Below are 20159 nucleotides of genomic sequence, written 5' to 3' on the forward strand. Positions count from 1 at the left end.
ATACTCATCGCCCTGATGACGGAGGCAGTATGACCTCCGAAACGTTGGTAAACATCTACCAGACTACACAGCGCAACAACCCAGAAGACAGAAATCTTCATACTCTGATGACGGAGGCAGTATGACCTCTGAAACGTTGGTTAACATCAACCAGACTACACAGCGCAACAACCCAGAAGACGGAAATCTTCATACTCATCGCCCTGATGACGGAGGCAGTATGACCTCCGAAACGTTGGTTAACATCTACCAGACTACACAGCGCAACAACCCAGAAGACAGAAATCTTCATACTCTGATGACGGAGGCAGTATGACCTCTGAAACGTTGGTTAACATCAACCAGACTACACAGCGCAACAACCCAGAAGACGGAAATCTTCATACTCATCGCCCTGATGACGGAGGCAGTATGACCTCCGAAACGTTGGTAAACATCTACCAGACTACACAGCGCAACAACCCAGAAGACAGAAATCTTCATACTCTGATGACGGAGGCAGTATGACCTCTGAAACGTTGGTTAACATCAACCAGACTACACAGCGCAACAACCCAGAAGACGGAAATCTTCATACTCATCGCCCTGATGACGGAGGCAGTATGACCTCCGAAACGTTGGTTAACATCTACCAGACTACACAGCGCAACAACCCAGAAGACAGAAATCTTCATACTCTGATGACGGAGGCAGTATGACCTCTGAAACGTTGGTTAACATCAACCAGACTACACAGCGCAACAACCCAGAAGACGGAAATCTTCATACTCATCGCCCTGATGACGGAGGCAGTATGACCTCCGAAACGTTGGTTAACATCAACCAGACTACACAGCGCAACAACCCAGAAGACGGAAATCTTCATACTCATCGCCCTGATGACGGAGGCAGTATGACCTCCGAAACGTTGGTAAACATCTACCAGACTACACAGCGCAACAACCCAGAAGACAGAAATCTTCATACTCTGATGACGGAGGCAGTATGACCTCTGAAACGTTGGTTAACATCAACCAGACTACACAGCGCAACAACCCAGAAGACGGAAATCTTCATACTCATCGCTCTGATGACGGAGGCAGTATGACCTCCGAAACGTTGGTAAACATCTACCAGACTACACAGCGCAACAACCCAGAAGACAGAAATCTTCATACTCTGATGACGGAGGCAGTATGACCTCTGAAACGTTGGTTAACATCAACCAGACTACACAGCGCAACAACCCAGAAGACGGAAATCTTCATACTCATCGCCCTGATGACGGAGGCAGTATGACCTCCGAAACGTTGGTTAACATCAACCAGACTACACAGCGCAACAACCCAGAAGACGGAAATCTTCATACTCATCGCCCTGATGACGGAGGCAGTATGACCTCCGAAACGTTGGTAAACATCTACCAGACTACACAGCGCAACAACCCAGAAGACAGAAATCTTCATACTCATCGCCCTGATGACGGAGGCAGTATGACCTCCGAAACGTTGGTAAACATCTACCAGACTACACAGCGCAACAACCCAGAAGACAGAAATCTTCATACTCTGATGACGGAGGCAGTATGACCTCTGAAACGTTGGTTAACATCAACCAGACTACACAGCGCAACAACCCAGAAGACGGAAATCTTCATACTCATCGCCCTGATGACGGAGGCAGTATGACCTCCGAAACGTTGGTAAACATCTACCAGACTACACAGCGCAACAACCCAGAAGACAGAAATCTTCATACTCATCGCCCTGATGACGGAGGCAGTATGACCTCCGAAACGTTGGTAAACATCTACCAGATTACACAGCGCAACAACCCAGAAGACAGAAATCTTCATACTCATCGCCCTGATGACGGAGGCAGTATGACCTCTGAAACGTTGGTTAACATCTACCAGACTACACAGCGCAACAACCCAGAAGACAGAAATCTTCATACTCATCGCCCTGATGACGGAGGCAGTATGACCTCCGAAACGTTGGTAAACATCTACCAGACTACACAGCGCAACAACCCAGAAGACAGAAATCTTCATACTCATCGCCCTGATGACGGAGGCAGTATGACCTCCGAAACGTTGGTAAACATCTACCAGACTACACAGCGCAACAACCCAGAAGACGGAAATCTTCATACTCATCGCCCTGATGACGGAGGCAGTATGACCTCCGAAACGTTGGTAAACATCTACCAGACTACACAGCGCAACAACCCAGAAGACAGAAATCTTCATACTCTGATGACGGAGGCAGTATGACCTCTGAAACGTTGGTTAACATCAACCAGACTACACAGCGCAACAACCCAGAAGACGGAAATCTTCATACTCATCGCCCTGATGACGGAGGCAGTATGACCTCCGAAACGTTGGTAAACATCTACCAGACTACACAGCGCAACAACCCAGAAGACAGAAATCTTCATACTCTGATGACGGAGGCAGTATGACCTCTGAAACGTTGGTTAACATCAACCAGACTACACAGCGCAACAACCCAGAAGACGGAAATCTTCATACTCATCGCCCTGATGACGGAGGCAGTATGACCTCCGAAACGTTGGTTAACATCAACCAGACTACACAGCGCAACAACCCAGAAGACGGAAATCTTCATACTCATCGCCCTGATGACGGAGGCAGTATGACCTCCGAAACGTTGGTAAACATCTACCAGACTACACAGCGCAACAACCCAGAAGACAGAAATCTTCATACTCATCGCCCTGATGACGGAGGCAGTATGACCTCCGAAACGTTGGTAAACATCTACCAGACTACACAGCGCAACAACCCAGAAGACAGAAATCTTCATACTCATCGCCCTGATGACGGAGGCAGTATGACCTCCGAAACGTTGGTAAACATCTACCAGATTACACAGCGCAACAACCCAGAAGACAGAAATCTTCATACTCATCGCCCTGATGACGGAGGCAGTATGACCTCTGAAACGTTGGTTAACATCTACCAGACTACACAGCGCAACAACCCAGAAGACAGAAATCTTCATACTCATCGCCCTGATGACGGAGGCAGTATGACCTCCGAAACGTTGGTAAACATCTACCAGACTACACAGCGCAACAACCCAGAAGACAGAAATCTTCATACTCATCGCCCTGATGACGGAGGCAGTATGACCTCCGAAACGTTGGTAAACATCTACCAGACTACACAGCGCAACAACCCAGAAGACAGAAATCTTCATACTCATCGCCCTGATGACGGAGGCAGTATGACCTCCGAAACGTTGGTAAACATCTACCAGACTACACAGCGCAACAACCCAGAAGACAGAAATCTTCATACTCATCGCCCTGATGACGGAGGCAGTATGACCTCCGAAACGTTGGTAAACATCTACCAGACTACACAGCGCAACAACCCAGAAGACAGAAATCTTCATGTGTTCTAGTTGTTGCGCCGAGGAGACGATAGAGATCGACCGACGTTTCAGAGGAGCTGACAGTCTCCTGCTATTGTCGCCCTAATGACGCAGGCAGCAAGCACTGCGGCTGCTTCCCAACGGACATTGAAATTTTTAAAGGACTTTCGTAATTTTCAGAAACACAATTCGACATCGGTTTCTGGCGTGTTTACAAAACCCACGTTCCCTTCTGGCGTTTAATACAGCTATGTTTTAACTAACACTGTTAATTGTAGTAACTGATTCACTTCATATGCAATAATTGTAACTATCACAATTAATCATATAATTTATAATTATATGTCAATATTGAACTCTACGGGCGGTACAAATATCTAAGGATGCCTCTGTAACTAGGCGTCACGCATATTAAGCTGCGGCAGTAGACGGAGGTGAGCGGCCAACTTCTTCCCTCAACCTCTTTGTCCCTCAAGATAGGCCACACAAAGCGGCTTCGGTGAAAACGACCTTCCTCTGACGGCAACCAAACTGAAGAAATCGGTGCGCGCGACAATAAACCAAGTCCACGTACGTTGGAGCGTCTACGAAGGGCTCACGTGGCATCATGAACTTCGGGGATAAATAAATTTATATATAAATAATAAACGGCACAGCTTTACATCTTGTTTACCCTGAGGGTGTGGATCCAGTTGTAACAGTATTATTTTTTACTGTCAAGTACCAACATGCAAAGGAATTAAATTATATAAATGGTGGCCAGCCTGCCTGAAGCAGCAGACAAAACACATCCGTCTGATGTGTAGCAAATGAATACAGAAAAGAAAGATTAACTTTTCAAGAAGCGTTTCTTATGCACCTTAGTTCCTAGAACAATTTCACATCACGTGACATGTCGGTCACACAATGCGCCTCTATTTTTATTGAGACCAGAATCGCCAATTTAAAGAGACGATTCGATTTCTTCTTAATTAATCTCTTATGGAGAAACAATGAACACTTTATTAGCACGTTCACAAAAACTTTCCAATAATTCATTTCCTCGGTGGGATCAGTCACTCAATCCAATATCATTTCAAAACTGTCCTCCCATTTAAGCCCAGGTCTTCTCAGCGATGTCTTATCCTGAGATCTTCCACCAAAACCTTGCTCGCCATGCGTACAGCATTACCCACTCATCTCATCCTTTACGTTTCCTTAACAACGCCTGGAGATTAGTCTGCCCTTTGAAGACAACTACGACTTAACTCTGGGGGCAAAGATATTCAGTATTCTTGACAAGCCATAGGATTTCATTGCGAACAGCAAAGCTGAACTGGGACACGACGTATGTTGACTGGTTAAAAATGAAGCTAGCCATTTGGAGACACTAATAACACTGAAAATGGCTGTCTTCTGGGTCAGGCGTCATAAAAACAGGTCACAACAGCACTGATCATCACCATCATCACCACCATAACCGTCACAGATTTAGCAAATTCCGTTAAGGGAATTAAAACGTAATTACAAAAGTTTCCGAAACTAATCTCGTTTTAAATTTTTTAAGATACCGGGATGTTATATTCTTCCTATGATCCTGTCTCATTATAATAATGTAATACTACTGAAAATAAGTGACATTTTCTCGGCACATTTTCAATATTGTGATCAAAACAGAATCAACTTACCAACTGTGGAGCTTTCCGGGTCCCAAGAATGGAGTATTTCCTGTATCTGAAACAAACGATAAAAACAAATCAATCAAAATAAACACGAAATAAATTACATGGCCCCTCCTGTTGGATAGGAAGGATTTAAAAAATACCAAACTACCATGTTTAGAATGTGCTGTGAGTAACCTGATACTTCATTCATTACTTCATTTCTCTTCAAACGTAAGCTGTGTCCGTCAAATGTATATTATTTTCATTAAACCAGTATTATTAATCGCCGTTCCAAGCCTTTCCCAACAGATGTCTATGCCATAACATGAAGTGACAGAAAAATTACAACCATCCTTAATAAACTTCTTCTTCTCTTCCTCTCTCTCTCTCTTCTTCTTCTTCTTTTTTTTAGCAGTAATAGTAGTAGTAGTAGTAGTAGTATTCTGTCTGACGACAGGTCCATATGAACAGGATCCTTCCGTCCTTTTCTCGGACTGGGACCTGTTCATATACGTTCTTGGCAGATGATCCAGAAGTGGTTTGCCATTGCCTTCTTCTGTGTGTGAATGGAGTAATTGTGGGGATGCCACGGAGAAACCGGGGTAGCCCCCGGAGGAAAACTCCGTGTTGCCTAAACCACGGCCTTGCCCAACACAAGTTATAAATTCAGGCACCGCCGGGAATCGAACCTGAGACCCCAGGATTACAAGGCCAGCGTTCTAACCGCTAGACCACCGCGGCTGCATATAAATAAACTACAAACTGTTAAACACATCAACGGAAAACGAGGCTAAAGCAAGTGTCCATAATGCGTGCCTGAGCAGTACAGAATTAATGCATTTACGTGATATACGTCATTTTATACCGTGTAAAGGCATGATTTGCACTTGCACTACGAAAGGGAAAGCAAGATGTTTGCCTACAGGAAAACGTGACGTAACATAACCATCCTCCGTGCCAACAGTCTTTTCACGTTTAACATTATCTGTGTTTTGTAACAGTTGCCATCCTGGGGTTATCATTTTCGGTTGAGGGGTTTTGTGGCTGCGTGTGATAACATTACAACCGTCGCCATGGATGCATTGCTAAACCAGAAATACCATCTGCGTGTAATGCAACGTTGCACATTTGTTTTTATCCCGAAAAGATATCACATTTGACTCCGCAGTGTAAGTAATCGTATTGAAATATTTATTTCAGGGAAAGTAAATATAAACTTACTATTTTTTTACAGTATTACTTAATTTTTAATTGTTGATCTGTCGAAACAATAAATGAGACGGAAGTCTGTTTACATTCCCTCAGCCTCCCGTGTCCAGGGACCTGGGTGCAAAGTTGCAGAACTTTCTTTTACATTATATTGCTCCAATGTTGTCCAAAACGTACGTGATTCTCAGAATACTAATAAGCCAATCTTACAGCGTCAGTGAATAACAACGTATTTCACTATGAAATGTTTCAGAAAGGCGCTTAATGGCGGATATACATTTTATAATATGTAAATAAAATGTATAATAATTTTCATTACATTTTATATTGACTATGACAACCGATTGATGGAATTTAAAAATTATTAATTTCGAGTACCGACTAATGACACAGCATACTAGCAAAATTTAATTAATTTTCGCCCGACCTTCTCCTGTTTTTAAAATTGACGTTTCTACACGAGTTTTCATTGGGTTCGGTTAGATTACGTTAGTCGGGTTAGATTAGCGGATGGGCAGTTGGAAAATGATATGAGAGATATCCGTTGTTGTGAACGATGAATTTGATGGTTTATTTATTTATTTTTTTAATTTCAGCTACCATTCCTCACAACGCACCATACAAAATATCTCCTCAAACTTAATTCTGCGAAAGAATCCTTAAGCAGCAGACCAGAAAAGTGGACTACATTTGCTTACATGGGGCAGCAGACCAGAAAAATCACAAACCTCTTTAAAAAAAAATTGACAGTGGAACCACTGTTCCGGAGAATTTGACGTAAATACGTATTTACGGAAAGGAAGTTTATATATTGGCTTTATTCTAAATATTTCCTTTATATCCGCTTTACAATTGAGTAAAGTTTGATTAAGACGTTGCTTATTTAACTTGAATTAGTTACCCTTAAGATGGGTCTATGGTAGCTGAATGTAATGAAATGTAATGTAAAGTAATGTAATGTAATGAAATGTAATGTAAAGTAAGGTAATGTAATGTAATGTTTTATAGGTAACAACAATGCCGAGTAAACAGATGACGTTTCCTAGGTAACTTAACAATGAAGTTACACTTTTTCGTTTCCCATTTTCGTTTCCATTTTTCGTAACACATTTTTGCCGAATGACCCTTCCTTATAGACGTATTTACGTCAAAAAAGGAATCAATATTTCAGCTCAGCTACAGCTTTCCAGCAGTAACTACATCTATACATATTCCACTCTACCAAAATAGGTAATCTGCTTAAGACACAGTCCATTACATGGTTAAGTCAACAACAGAAAAGGCGTATACAGATTAGCAGTCATATCTGTTATTTTCGAACACTTAAATAGAACCTCCTGAAGATGACCAACTGAAGTCGAAACATTGGATTCGTAAAACACTGAAATTATAATCAAGAATTGTTTTGTAGACGGACTGTCAACCGATCGTTCAACACACAACAGGTCACGTAAATGGGGTTTCGTGCTACTGCAGAGCGAGGAACTTTGTGACTTAAGTCGCATTGATCATCTGGTATTGTCAGGACACTGAAATCTAGGCCATGGAGGAATTCGCTTGTTATCTGTATGGCGAAGACATACGGATACAAAGACACGTTGTAGCAACCTCGTTAGAAACGGCACTTCAAGACGACGAAGAACATCGAAGAGTAACATAAAGACATATCTTTGAGAAAAAGGTTTTGAGGACGGGGCTGGCTTTTTATCATGTGGAATGGTGGAATGCTGAACCTTCAGCTAAAAGAAACAGTTGTAGTTAGCAAGTGCAACAGCTAGCACATTTATTTCGCCGAAATGCAAGGCGAAACGAAGAGCCCTTCCTTGCAGGTCCGCTGAAAGATGGAGCAATTCTCAGCACGTGATTGGTTGCAATTTCTGCGCAAATCTGTGGCTGGCGTGATGACAAATCAACTAGCCACTCTAAGACCATGAGAAATGACACAATCAGTTCGTAATGGTTCAGTTACCAACCTGTAAGCTTCTGGATAATTAACATGTGTTTGGCTACCTCGTTGTGCGGCAGGTGCTAATGGTGATGGGTTTCTTCACACAACACGATGTGGTAAAAAAAAACGTACCCAGGTACCTCACTTTCAACCGCTCACTACTAATCATAATCCATTATAAAAATACGACTTTATTATATGGTAACTTTCTTCAGACCACCTTACCACTGTCTCCACTCACGGATTCATAGTATAAGCTTGAGGTTTGCATCAATCAGTACCCTGCAGGTTTCACTTCTTCACCTCCACTGACACGCAGTCTTAAATGCTAGAGTCAAAATTAATCTTCTGCAGACGCAGCTCAAGTTGACTTGGCTGCCCGTCCATTAGTACCATCCTTACAGTTCTCTGATAGAGAGTATATACGAACATAGTGATAGCGTTTCATTTGGGACAGTGGCTTCTTCTCTCTGCATCCCGTGTTCGAGTCACCGCAGTCTTGCCAACACTGCAAAGTACCTTATTACGATCTATTCATTTTCCTTCAAAGGACCTACAATTATCATTGCCCTCTGTGGTCTTGTAGTTGCGCCAGAATTTCCTAAGAACATACTGTTTCTAACTTCAGAGTTGAAGAGATAGACAATACGTTCCTCCGAAACGTCTGTTTCCACTTACGTTACAGCCCAGAAGACAAACACAAACGTCCTTCGTATTGACCTTGGCGTTTAGTTTGTTAATGAAACTGTCGTGACGAAAAAGTAGTACCCACAACTATATTTGGAGAATCTGCTATAAATATGACCGTCGGAGTTGGAAAAATCCATCTCCAGACCGTGATTCTTCTCCCAAGTAAGAAACTGGACGCTGACCGTTACATGGATCAGCTGTACCTGGCAGAAAACCCTCGATCTCGGTAGACAGACAAGTCTGATCATGATTAGGGAAACAATCAATGATAACTATGAGAAGCTAACAGAACACGTTCAGATGCTGACATTAAACCATGTAAAATCTATATTTCTGACTCATTCTTTCATTTTGGAGTGTATATTGAAAATATAACATGTTTACACGTGCTAATAGTGTTTCCACTGCTCGACCAGCAACATTCGAAATCGATCTTCGGATACCCGAACTGACTACTGTTCAGTTCCATTTGTACTTCTAGATGGCAGGCTGTTCTAGCAATTTTCTTCGCCATCTCTCGAGAAAACAGAGAACTACTTCCTTATGAAGATGACGCACACGATTTCACTATGACTATTCACCATTACGGAATTCCCTGGAATTTACACCGGCAAAACGAAAAATTCAGCTTTCGAACTGTGAACACAACCTGTAAAGACACTAATTCTCTGTTTCAGAAGCAAAAACAAACTGTGGCAATACAACTCAAATGTTTAACATCGGTAAAAAAAACTCCATTACTTGTTTGAATATTAAATTTGTTAGTTTCACTAAAACATTACAACATGAATTAAATCTTATTCCTTTGCCGCTTAAACACGACCTTGAGCTAATTCTATTCACCACCTGAGCTCAAACCTGTTTCCCATCTATGCTTAGGTCTTCCAAATGTGTTTTCCAAAATATTTCTTTAAACATTTCCTAGCTGCATACCCAAATCATAGTAAACTCCTAAACTTCACTATGCTGACAATATCCCCGTCGGGGATCGAACCCCGGTCGTCCAGCCCGTAGCCAGTCATTATACCGACTGAGCTATCCCGGCTCATAACAATATCAGCAGACCTGTAAAGGATAAAAAATCATAACATGCATGAAATATATTAAACTGTTAATTAGTTCATCAATCCCACTGGGATACTGGGAACGACCCGTTCTCCAAGTGTCTGAGTACTGCGGGTCCCAACTTTTCGTTGGCTTGATCTATAGACATTCGGTAGGACTCCTTGGACGAGGGATCGGCCCGTCGCGAGGCCTCTACCTGTACACAGGACAACACAACACAGAAAAACGCGGACAGACATCCATGGCTTGAGTGGGATTCGAACCCACGGTCCCAGGGACCAAGCGACACAAGGCCCACGCCTCAGACCGCGCGGCCACTTGCGGACCCCTCATCAGTCCCACATCATTCGGAATTATTAATTTTTTAATCAACTGTGTTCCAACTTCGAGAGTTCTTCGTTCTCCTCCGTATTTCGTTTTCACATTGTGGGTCGACTTTTCCATGGGACTTGCAAACTTTCAATATCTGGCCACTCATGCATTTCATATCCCCTCTTCCATTGTCGTATTTTTCTCTCTGAATCTGCCTTGTCTTGGTCTATCGATGGTGTGCGTGACGTGTCATAGGGTTTTCTTAGACTCATTTGCATTTCCAATAATCTATTTGCTTTCGTACGCTCATCCATTCTTTTAACGTGTCCAAACCATCTTCACCTTCTTCCATTTTGGTTCTGAATTTCCTCCATCATCAACTCTCCCTTGTGTGTGTTTCTAATTCTGTGTGTCCTGGTTTTTCCACTGTTGCCCTCAATAATTTAGTTCCAAGTGCTTGTAGATTATTTTCCTTCTCTCTCAGGACTCAGGACATATCCACGTCTCTGCTTCATATAATGGTACCCTTTAAAATGCACTGCAATTTAATGTTCTCGGGCGATCAGCCGTGTGAGAACGAATTAATATCACACGGCTGATCATTGTACTCAGTCACCGTGAAAGTCTCAGTGCATCCTACTTGGTAAACTAGCGTGTAGAGACTTTGTTCTAACTGCTTTTTATTTTCAACGTATTTGCGGCACAGAAACACACAATACAATTATCACATCGGGGAAAAAAGCCGTGGTTAGGCTACTGGCACTCAGGATGTAAGACATATCGGGAGGTTTTTAGGTTTTCCTCAGTCATCTCAAGCAGCAATCGGGGCGGTACATTAAAGATACCATGGCCATTCCTCGCACACTCCCTCCAATTCATCATCCACAACAGGAAATCGTCGTTAAATGAACGAAGCAAGAACTTACCTGGATGTGCATATGTTTGGAAACGCCTGCGAGATTAGCGAGCCCGCCGAACAGCAGCTGATGTTCATCGCCACTGAGACTAGAGAGCTTCTTAAGCGGACCGCCGTAGAGTTCACCGGCCGACCCCAACAGGGCGCTGTAGTCACGTTCTTCATTCAGCAAAGCCTCTGTCAGTCGGAACCGAACATCGGACTCTGCAAGACAAAGCCACACTCAACCCATGATGAGCTCTGTCTGTCTTTACCTTGTATTTGCTTTGTGTGCCCTTTGTGCCGAAGCAGCAAGATTTAACGGGCCCGCTTACCTCGGAAAAGACTAGCTAGCTTCACGCTCCGGCTGAAACACCACACGTGGGTCTGTGGAATCGAACCCCGTAGCCAGATGACTGCATACACTTTAATGTAACATTCCCAAACGAGAGGGTAAATCCCTGAAAATCACCGCTTTGAGCCTCAGCTTACTAGTGAAGATTTTGGGACAGTGGGCTTCTGAGTGACCACCTACAACTTTTCACCGTCGTAAAACCTCAAATCTAACACGGCTATCGGGATCTTAAAAAATAATAAAATTGAACATACAGAATTTGGTGATGGAAAAAACTCAGCTCTTGTAATTAACAACCCCCAGTAACGAATCAAAATAACCACTATAAAAGTAACAAATGCTAGCTGTCACCTCCACGGGGGTCCTGTGGCTTGTTGCCATCTTCTATAAGCAGAATGTCACCCTCTAGGAGGTTGACGTCAGCGTCGGGGTCGACCCTGGCCAAGGATCCTGCCAGTAGCAGACGACAGTCGGTAACAGCAAACTCCTGAATTATCGGCGCGACCAGGTCTCGAATCACTGCAGGGGACGTCGCGGGCAACTGCAAGGAAGAGATACGACTGAATTCTGGTGGCGTGGAGTGAAACGTCCACAGATTCTTAGCTTCGACACTAGATGGAGGTGCCCGGTAAGGGTCAGCCTTACCACCGAGGAAAGAATCCCATTGGATAGATAATATGAACCCAGAGAATAATGAAAAGAGAAAAATACCAAATCTGAAAATTAAACTGAAGTTTAAAAATTAATGTACATATATTGCAAATAGCTGTCAGTATAGTGACTAGCTACGGGCTGGACGACCGGGGTTCGATCCCCGACGGGGGCAGAGGGTTTTTCCTCTGGCCCCTGCGTCCAGACCGGCTCTGAGGCCCACCCAGCCTCCTCTACAATGGGTACCGGGGTCCTTTCGCGGGGGTAAAGCCGGCCCGGGAGTGACGCTGACCACTCACCCCCATCTAGTGCCGAGGTTAAGGAAGAGAGGAGCTATACCTCCACTCACCCCAAACGCCTACATGGCGTATAGTGGGACAAACTTTACTTTTACATATATTGCAAGTCTATCCCAAAACGACGATGGGTTCACTAGTCAAACAAGAATAACGATCTTCAGACGGCAGGTTAGAACACACTGCGCGCTCCCGCCATGTTGTTTACAGTGTACACGTTTCACTCACATGCTGGAGGAGGATCGTCATCGTTTCTACTACACCGTTTAAGCAACAAATATTTGCACTGCGAGCAGCAATAAGGCCGCCACGTCTGTGTAGCTCTCACGTCGAACGAAATCCGTGTCAAAACGTGACGGGTCGCTTTCGGAACAGAGAAAACGTTCAGAGCACGCAGCACGAATACGTTATATCGAGGAAAGGGACTACTTGCAAGACCTGGGAGTGGATAGGAGGATAGTATTAAAATTAATGTTACATAACTGGAAACAGATTCGACAGGCTGGAGCTACAGCGTATTCGAGCCATGTTTGATCAGTCAGTTCAGAACACAGCCTGCTCTCCAAGCGACACTGGAATCCTCTGTCCAGCGTCTGAGGCAATACACGCCTTTATCGACTTACACTCTGTCTTACTAATTGCAAAACTAGGCCGGGCGGCCATCAACAGAGAAAGCTGTAATTTTAATAGCACAGTTGCGTTGCCCCGAGATAGACAAGCAGGCTTCACTGTGTAATTCGACAAAAATTTCAGTCACGCGAATTTAAGCAATTTTACTACAAACTTGTTCTGTTTCACATTCTTCAAAAGACGTGCTTTTTTCACATTTATAAAATCCAACTGGGCCAATATCAGGAACTGTACAAGAACGTACACATTTAATTCCATTCAAGCTAATGACCGACTTTCGGTTCAGAAAATAAAATCCTTATAAACACATTTTAAGCATTCTGTAATAAAGCAAAAAAAAAATACAATGGTTTTTATGTATTACGATGATACAAACAAATCAGTTTTTAAAGCCCCATCTTTCTTATAATATTCGTGGTAAACTACAATTCTGTAATTCCCGAATTAAGCGCCCGATGGAAAAATATTGGAAGTTGTGTAAACAGGCTCTTAAAATAAAAACAAGTATTGGTGACTTGCATCAAGAAACCGACGTTTCGGAGGAGCATGCTGTATCCATCCTCAGCCCTGAAGACTTTCTCCGAAACCTTGTCACAACGTTTCGGGCCGGTAGCAGATCACACTGAGTCTCTTGCCCTGCAGGGCCGGCTTCGCAGTCCGCCCTCTGCCTTCATGGCGTGGAGACTTTATTTTTACCTTTTATGATTTTGTTCAGAGACACAAAGCATGCAAACGGAATATTTGACATGACTATTTCGTTCTGAAGTTGAACCAGCTTTTTTTTCAACTTACAAAATAATCTCAAAACAGAAACACATTTATAGAGGTTTCTGTTTCTTCCGATACACCTTCCATACGTGTCACGATGGGCTAGAACCCCCTATGGTCTCTGTGACAAACGCGATTTATTATGGCGGGTTCTGTTGACACCAATATAATTGGTATGTCCTCTATATCACTTCATATTGGCCTATCTTTCAATTTTAACCCAACAAGACTCACTCATGTGAAACCAAGCTTGAAGTTTGATTATTGTTTTGAGACGCGATTTTCTTGAGTTCCTAAGCAGTTCACCTTGGCATTAATCGGAACCAATATGCGTTACTGATCCAGGACTGTCCAAAGTTCCAGCAACATTCCAAGAATCTAAGCAGGCCCTATGTGCATGAGTATCACTCGGGTCTACAACTCAGCTGAATCGCGTATTGGGACAAGTCTTCGTTCGTGTGGAGTAAAACGATCTGCACACGTATCCGGTTCGAATTACGACACGTCTCCCCAGGTACCACGGGTATACTGTATTTAAATAGATCACGACAATTACTCCAACTCCTTACCTGTTCACTATTCATAATCATCTTCCCGCTGATGACGATGCAGTTTATAGTGGTAAAAGATAAAAGTCCCAACAGACTTTACTACAAGGTAAGTAAAAGCTACATTGGGCTTCTTTGAACAAGTGACAAACATTTTTCCCCAGAAAAAAAGGTATTTACTGACGAACTTTGTAATTAACTTTTCAGGGAAGACCTCATAATATAGGCTAAACAATCCAGACTGTAGAATTACCTCTGCCAACGACAGATTCCAAATAACAATAGTACAATTCTTGAAAGCTAATGGTCGTTTTACAGAGCCCTAAGGTTCAGTACCATGTCCATCTCTGTACCACAAGAATCTAGTCCGCGCTTTGTTTTCCTATTTCCTTAAGATCCATTTTAATAGTGACCTCTCATTTATACCTCGGTCTCTCAAGTGGCCTTTTCCCTTGAGGTTTTCCGTCTAAAATTCTGTATGCATTTCTCATCTCACCCTCTTTAATATTATCAGTCTACTTATAGGAAAGTACAAGCTACGACGACCCTAGTTCCTCAGTATCCTTCGACCCCTGTTCGTTCCACCCTGCAACATACATCCTCAGCGCTCTGTCTAATAAATTAACACAAAGTTCAATAAAAACTGCAAAAATTGCAAACAATGCGATCTCGTTAACTACAACACGACACCTGACCTTTGAAAAGTCTTGGGAACCCAACATTAATTACACGTTGTACAGCCCTGAGCAGTGTTATAGTTGGCCAATTCGCGCCAAGACCGCGACGTAAATGTGACAGAGCTAGGATAAATCAATTAAACACGTCGAATTACAAGTACAGGCGAAGATAAGCCACGAGAACGCAGGTCATTGAAAGTGTCAGGCCTACCGTACGTCGTAAAACAATGACAAATGGCAACACAGCGGTGAGTATGAAGATTTCTGTCTTCTGGGTTCTTGTGCCTTGTAGTATGGCAGATGTTTATCAACGTTTCGGAGGTCATACTACCTCCGAAACGTTGGTAAACATCCACCATACTACACGGCGCAACAACCCAGAAGACAGAAAACTTCAAATGGCAACACGTTCTTCAAACGAATCAGAAATTTGGACAATAACAGAAAAAAAAAAGGACTGACATTTCAGATATTAAGCTTCGAGTTCTAAAGAAGAATACTGGCAAAAGTTCAGAGATTTAAAACGGCAACCACAAAATCTCGCCACCTATCACCCTTTTACGAGTCAGTTAATTACAGTTCACTTCATAACCCTTTTCATTTAAACCCATTTTAATATTAAACCCTCCTGTCTACGCTTACTTCTATAGTATGACGAATTTCATGGATCAGAGACCTTAGACGCTAATAGTATTTCAGTTGGTGATTAAATTCCCCGCTGCATCACAAAGCCAAGTTGCTATTAACAACGGTAAAGGCACAATTGGGTGTCTCAAGCAATCTGTCCTATATTATAAGTTGCGAGTGTTCGGTTCAAAGAACACGAACAATACTCCGGGTACGTGGACACCACTTCCTCGTATGAACTACTACTGTAGCAGGGAGCCAATGAGTCGGCCGTGGTTCAAGCAGTTCTCGGATTCAAACTGAGATCAGCACGCACGCTTTAGCGACGGATATAAACAGCGGCTGTCTAAGAAATGTCCAATTCAAACCACCGTTTTCCTGGCTCGGTCTCTGAAATCGTCTCTTCTCTTCAGGTTTTCCGACCCTAATATCCACGTGCTTTCATGTTTCCATTCATATAGCTCCAAGCAGGTAAGTGTCAGAAAATGTAGGCCTCATACAGATCTGTAACTTACATTTGAAACATCATTCAGTACACTTAACAGCTGTCCAGATTTGTAGCTGGAGCGACAGATTTTTTAACGCTGACGGCAAAGGGCTATACAAAACAGCAGGTAAGACGTACTCTGTTTCCAGCTTGTCAGTCAGCAAGGTTTGTCACCCCTTGCCACATTCGACCGCCTTCTTGTGCCAGTTCTGTCAACAAGGTGTTCCTATTTGTTGTCGTATGCAGTGTAACATCACCCTTTAGTAGTGTCTCTGCGACTCCAGTTCAACCCATATTCACCTCTCACTACCGAATTTTATCTAGTATTTTCAATGATCTAAAATATGTGGTTACTACTGGACATTATTTGAATAAATTAAGCAGGGTTCTGCATAAGCTAATAGCTACTACTTTCCACTTTAAACAGGCTACAGATGTTTGCCTTTATCAAATTATTCTCGCCAAACTCCATGGTGTGTGAGAAATTTTCTGTCTTTTAAGGCTCTTAACTGTGTTAACAAGAGCCTGCCACTAGCCCCTATTGTGAGCCAAATGAATCCCATTCATACCATTCCACCACATTTCTTTTAAATCCGTTTTAATATTATCCTTACCGTACATCTACACCTAGGCCCCCCAAGAGGTCTATATCCTGTAGGTTTAAAAAAATAAGTATTATCACCAGAACCAGTTGGAAACTAGCAACTGCAGATAGCCGTCCCATAAACACATAGAGAAAGTCAGTAGTTTCGTGCAGTGTTCTGATAAACCCACAAACAGCTTGACTTAAGTAACGGTTCCTTGGCTCTTGGATCCACCTGTTACGTTGTCCCTCAATACGAAGTCCCCGGGCGACCAGACGCTTCGGAGTGGAGTAAAATTCCGACGTTGCGGACACCTTGAATCATCATGAACTTGTATGATGAGCGACAGACACAATCGATGTGTACATGCAGGCTAGACTCTGCTACACCCTGATGATATAGGGTCGATACCCGAAACGTCGACTTTTTAACAGGTATCTACGCTGCTTACAGCTGGAGGAGACTTAATCGCATTGCACTGAATACTATAAAACATTCAATCTGATAAAGTAATGAGCCTTGGGATCCCGTAAAAGGCTGGGAATTTCTTGTCCATCTAAGCGACTATCAGCTTCTCGGTGCAGCATCCCAGAAGACCGTAGTCTTCAGATTTACTCAACTTAAGCCTACACAGAATTAAAGCAAATGACTGCATTAGAGTGAATGTCAGATTGTTATCAGTAAATCAATGCGGTTGACGTTTCGGGATCTGTTGCGCCAGGCTCAAATGGCACGCTGTTCATTCTGAACGTTACGAAGATTGGTAGAAAAGTGACGGACGCACAGAGAATGTAAGGTCGGATTCTTTCCCGATGTTTATGTTTCTTGCATGAACCAAGCGACCAGACCTGAGCCCGATGTTTGAAGTGCCGTTACTTTCATTGCCGCGGAAGGAAGGGCGTAGCCCCCCGGAACCGATGCGCCGCCTTAACACGATAGTTTCGCTGACAACCTGCGGCCCGCTACTCGAGCGGCTTTGTGAGAGTGGTCTGTCAAGTTAAATATCGTCGTGATATAACTTTTGAATTTTTACCACTTAGTGTTTTAAACGAATAAGACCCATCTTCATTGATGTTATGTGTACAGTTCGCGACTGTAATCTTGAGACTTGCAAGGAATGCAGGAAGTCCGAAGCGTTAAAGGCTGGGAAGACATCAGGCATCAGAATACTACCTAAGCAAAAACATTTACTACGTACTCTATAGTGGCTGTGCAAACTCCATGTCAGTGTCTTCATCAGGAGCAATATTGTGTTTCGGTGTTGACACAGTCAATTTAAAAGTCGGTATCACTGTAACTGTCAATGCCAGTATTCAGATTAATGATAACACGGTCTATCACATCTGGAAGGATGTCGTCTCTTTCCCATTATTGGCTTTCGACTGTTTCTGTGTGTCTACAAAACCCTTCCCAGTCTTCCTTCGTCACTTGTGTTAATTTTTGCAGACTCAGATCTCCTGTGACGTCGTTTTCACGCAAGATTCTCTTTATTTTCGCCCATGCAAGTTCAATGGGATTTAAATCGCACACATATGGAGGTTGTCTAACAACTGAATGGCCGTAATCTTCCAAGACGTGATCAATTTTGTAGATCTTCACTTTGGGTTTCAGTGGCAGAATTAGGTTATATAGCTCATTTCTTCGCATGGTCTTGCGGAGCCACGAAATCACGTCTGTCTTTATAGCGTAGGCTGATGGCGGTTTGTCAGTCTGAAGGACAATTACTGACTGAGCGGGGAGATTGGGGATCAGCATTAATTCCTCCTACATGCAGCATGATAAGAGTTCACATTGGCCTGGACGCCTATGACTTCTTCGCTTTGCCAGCATTTACGAAAGGTTAGGTTTCTGTCAACCCATGATTCATCAATATAAAATATTGGGTGTCCCTTACACCGATACTCCTTTATTTTCATAAGATATCTTTATCTCCAGTCAACAATTTCTCCTCTCTCTATCAGAATTTTGAGTTTTGACTGTGATTTCCTCCATTTAAATCCCAGGCTCTTTACAATCCTCTCCAACGACTTACGTCCCCAATTAAAATGCATTTTCTTTTTTATAATGAGTAGCAGTTTGGTACCGTTGCCACTTTCTTCCTGAATATAGAAGTCCTGAATTGTATTTCTGATAAAACACTTATCTCTTCTTTCCTGGTGATTTGAGAAGCTGGGTCATTTCTCTGTGTTTCCTCCTGATTCTTAATATACAAGATGACCGAGATTTCCCCGTGTACAGTGCTGCCCTCTGTTGCGTTGTTAATTGGTAACAACAAACGTTTTCGACGTGATTCCTCATCACATTTCTCAATTACGCTTGCCATTATTTCCATAACCTCCCGGTGAATGATAACATTCCGTGGAGGCGACATTATTTCGGTACTCTGCCTGAACACAGTTATCACAATAGACTCCTCAACACATACTGAACTGACCTGCCCAAAACTAATCTAACCTAAACTAACCTTACTTAACAAAAAACACCTTAACCTAGCTTGACACAACCTAAACTAACCTAACTTAGCTCAACCTAACATACCCTAACCTAACCTAACCCAGCCTAACTTAATCTAACCCAACCTAACCTAACCAAAACTAACCTAAACTAAACTAACCTAACCTAACCCAGCCAAACTTAACCCAACCTAACGTAACCTAACCCAACCTAAACTAACCCAAATTAACGTAATCTATCCCAACACAAATTAGGCACTGAGTATATAATATGACCGTCAAATGACATTGATATATCTGACCTCTAAATGATGTGTGCAATGTCACTAAAATTCATACAGTTCGCTTTGTATTTGCGTGACAAAATTTTATTTCGAATGACCTTAAACATTTGAGGCCAATATTTCACAAACAGTTTGCTTGATCTTGTTGCGGTCTTCACACGACCTTGGCCTATCCGTGACCTCATTTCAACATGAGTATGGTCAACCAGGTATTTACGGTTTTGCGGAAATAAACATTAAAATATATGACCTTGAGAATTTGAAAGACACGTATCTAGGAAACTAGTGGGTCGATTTTATGGTGCGTTCCATGTGACGATGACCTATACGTGACCTCATTTTGACATGAGTATGGTCAACCAGGTATTCACCGTTTGCCAGATATAAGCGTGAAAATATATGACCTTGAAAAATTCAACGATCAATATCTGGGAAACTAGTGGACCGATCTTGTCGTGGCTTCCATATGAACTTGAACCTTACGTGACCTCATTCTAGCATGAGTAAGGTCAACCACGTATTTAAGGTTTAGCAGAAATAAGCGTGAAGATATATGACGTTGAGAATATTAAAGACCCGTATCTGGCAAACTATTGAGCCGATCTTGTTGTGACTAACATACTATCTTTTCCTTTACCTGCCCTCATTTTGACA

General features: G+C 42.7%; 1 protein-coding gene across 3 annotated transcripts in view; it reads right to left on the reverse strand.

Annotated features, from left to right (window-relative positions):
* Positions 1 to 20159, reverse strand: part of LOC110829738 (uncharacterized) — a 210207-nt gene that overhangs the window by 147389 nt on the left and 42659 nt on the right. For all 3 annotated transcript variants that reach the window (XM_087344297.1, XM_087344295.1, XM_087344294.1), the window contains exons 2-4: positions 11852 to 12041; positions 11177 to 11370; positions 5051 to 5096 (exon numbers count right to left, since the gene is read on the reverse strand). In XM_087344297.1, the coding sequence (XP_087200423.1) occupies positions 5051 to 5096; positions 11177 to 11370; positions 11852 to 12041 (430 nt within the window). The remainder of the gene's footprint in view (positions 1 to 5050; positions 5097 to 11176; positions 11371 to 11851; positions 12042 to 20159) is intronic.

The sequence above is a fragment of the Zootermopsis nevadensis genome, unplaced genomic scaffold, assembly GCF_977971745.1.
Source record: "Zootermopsis nevadensis isolate Lab colony 2312 unplaced genomic scaffold, Znev_1.0 Znev_ptg000007l, whole genome shotgun sequence".
Classification (NCBI taxonomy): domain Eukaryota; kingdom Metazoa; phylum Arthropoda; class Insecta; order Blattodea; family Termopsidae; genus Zootermopsis; species Zootermopsis nevadensis.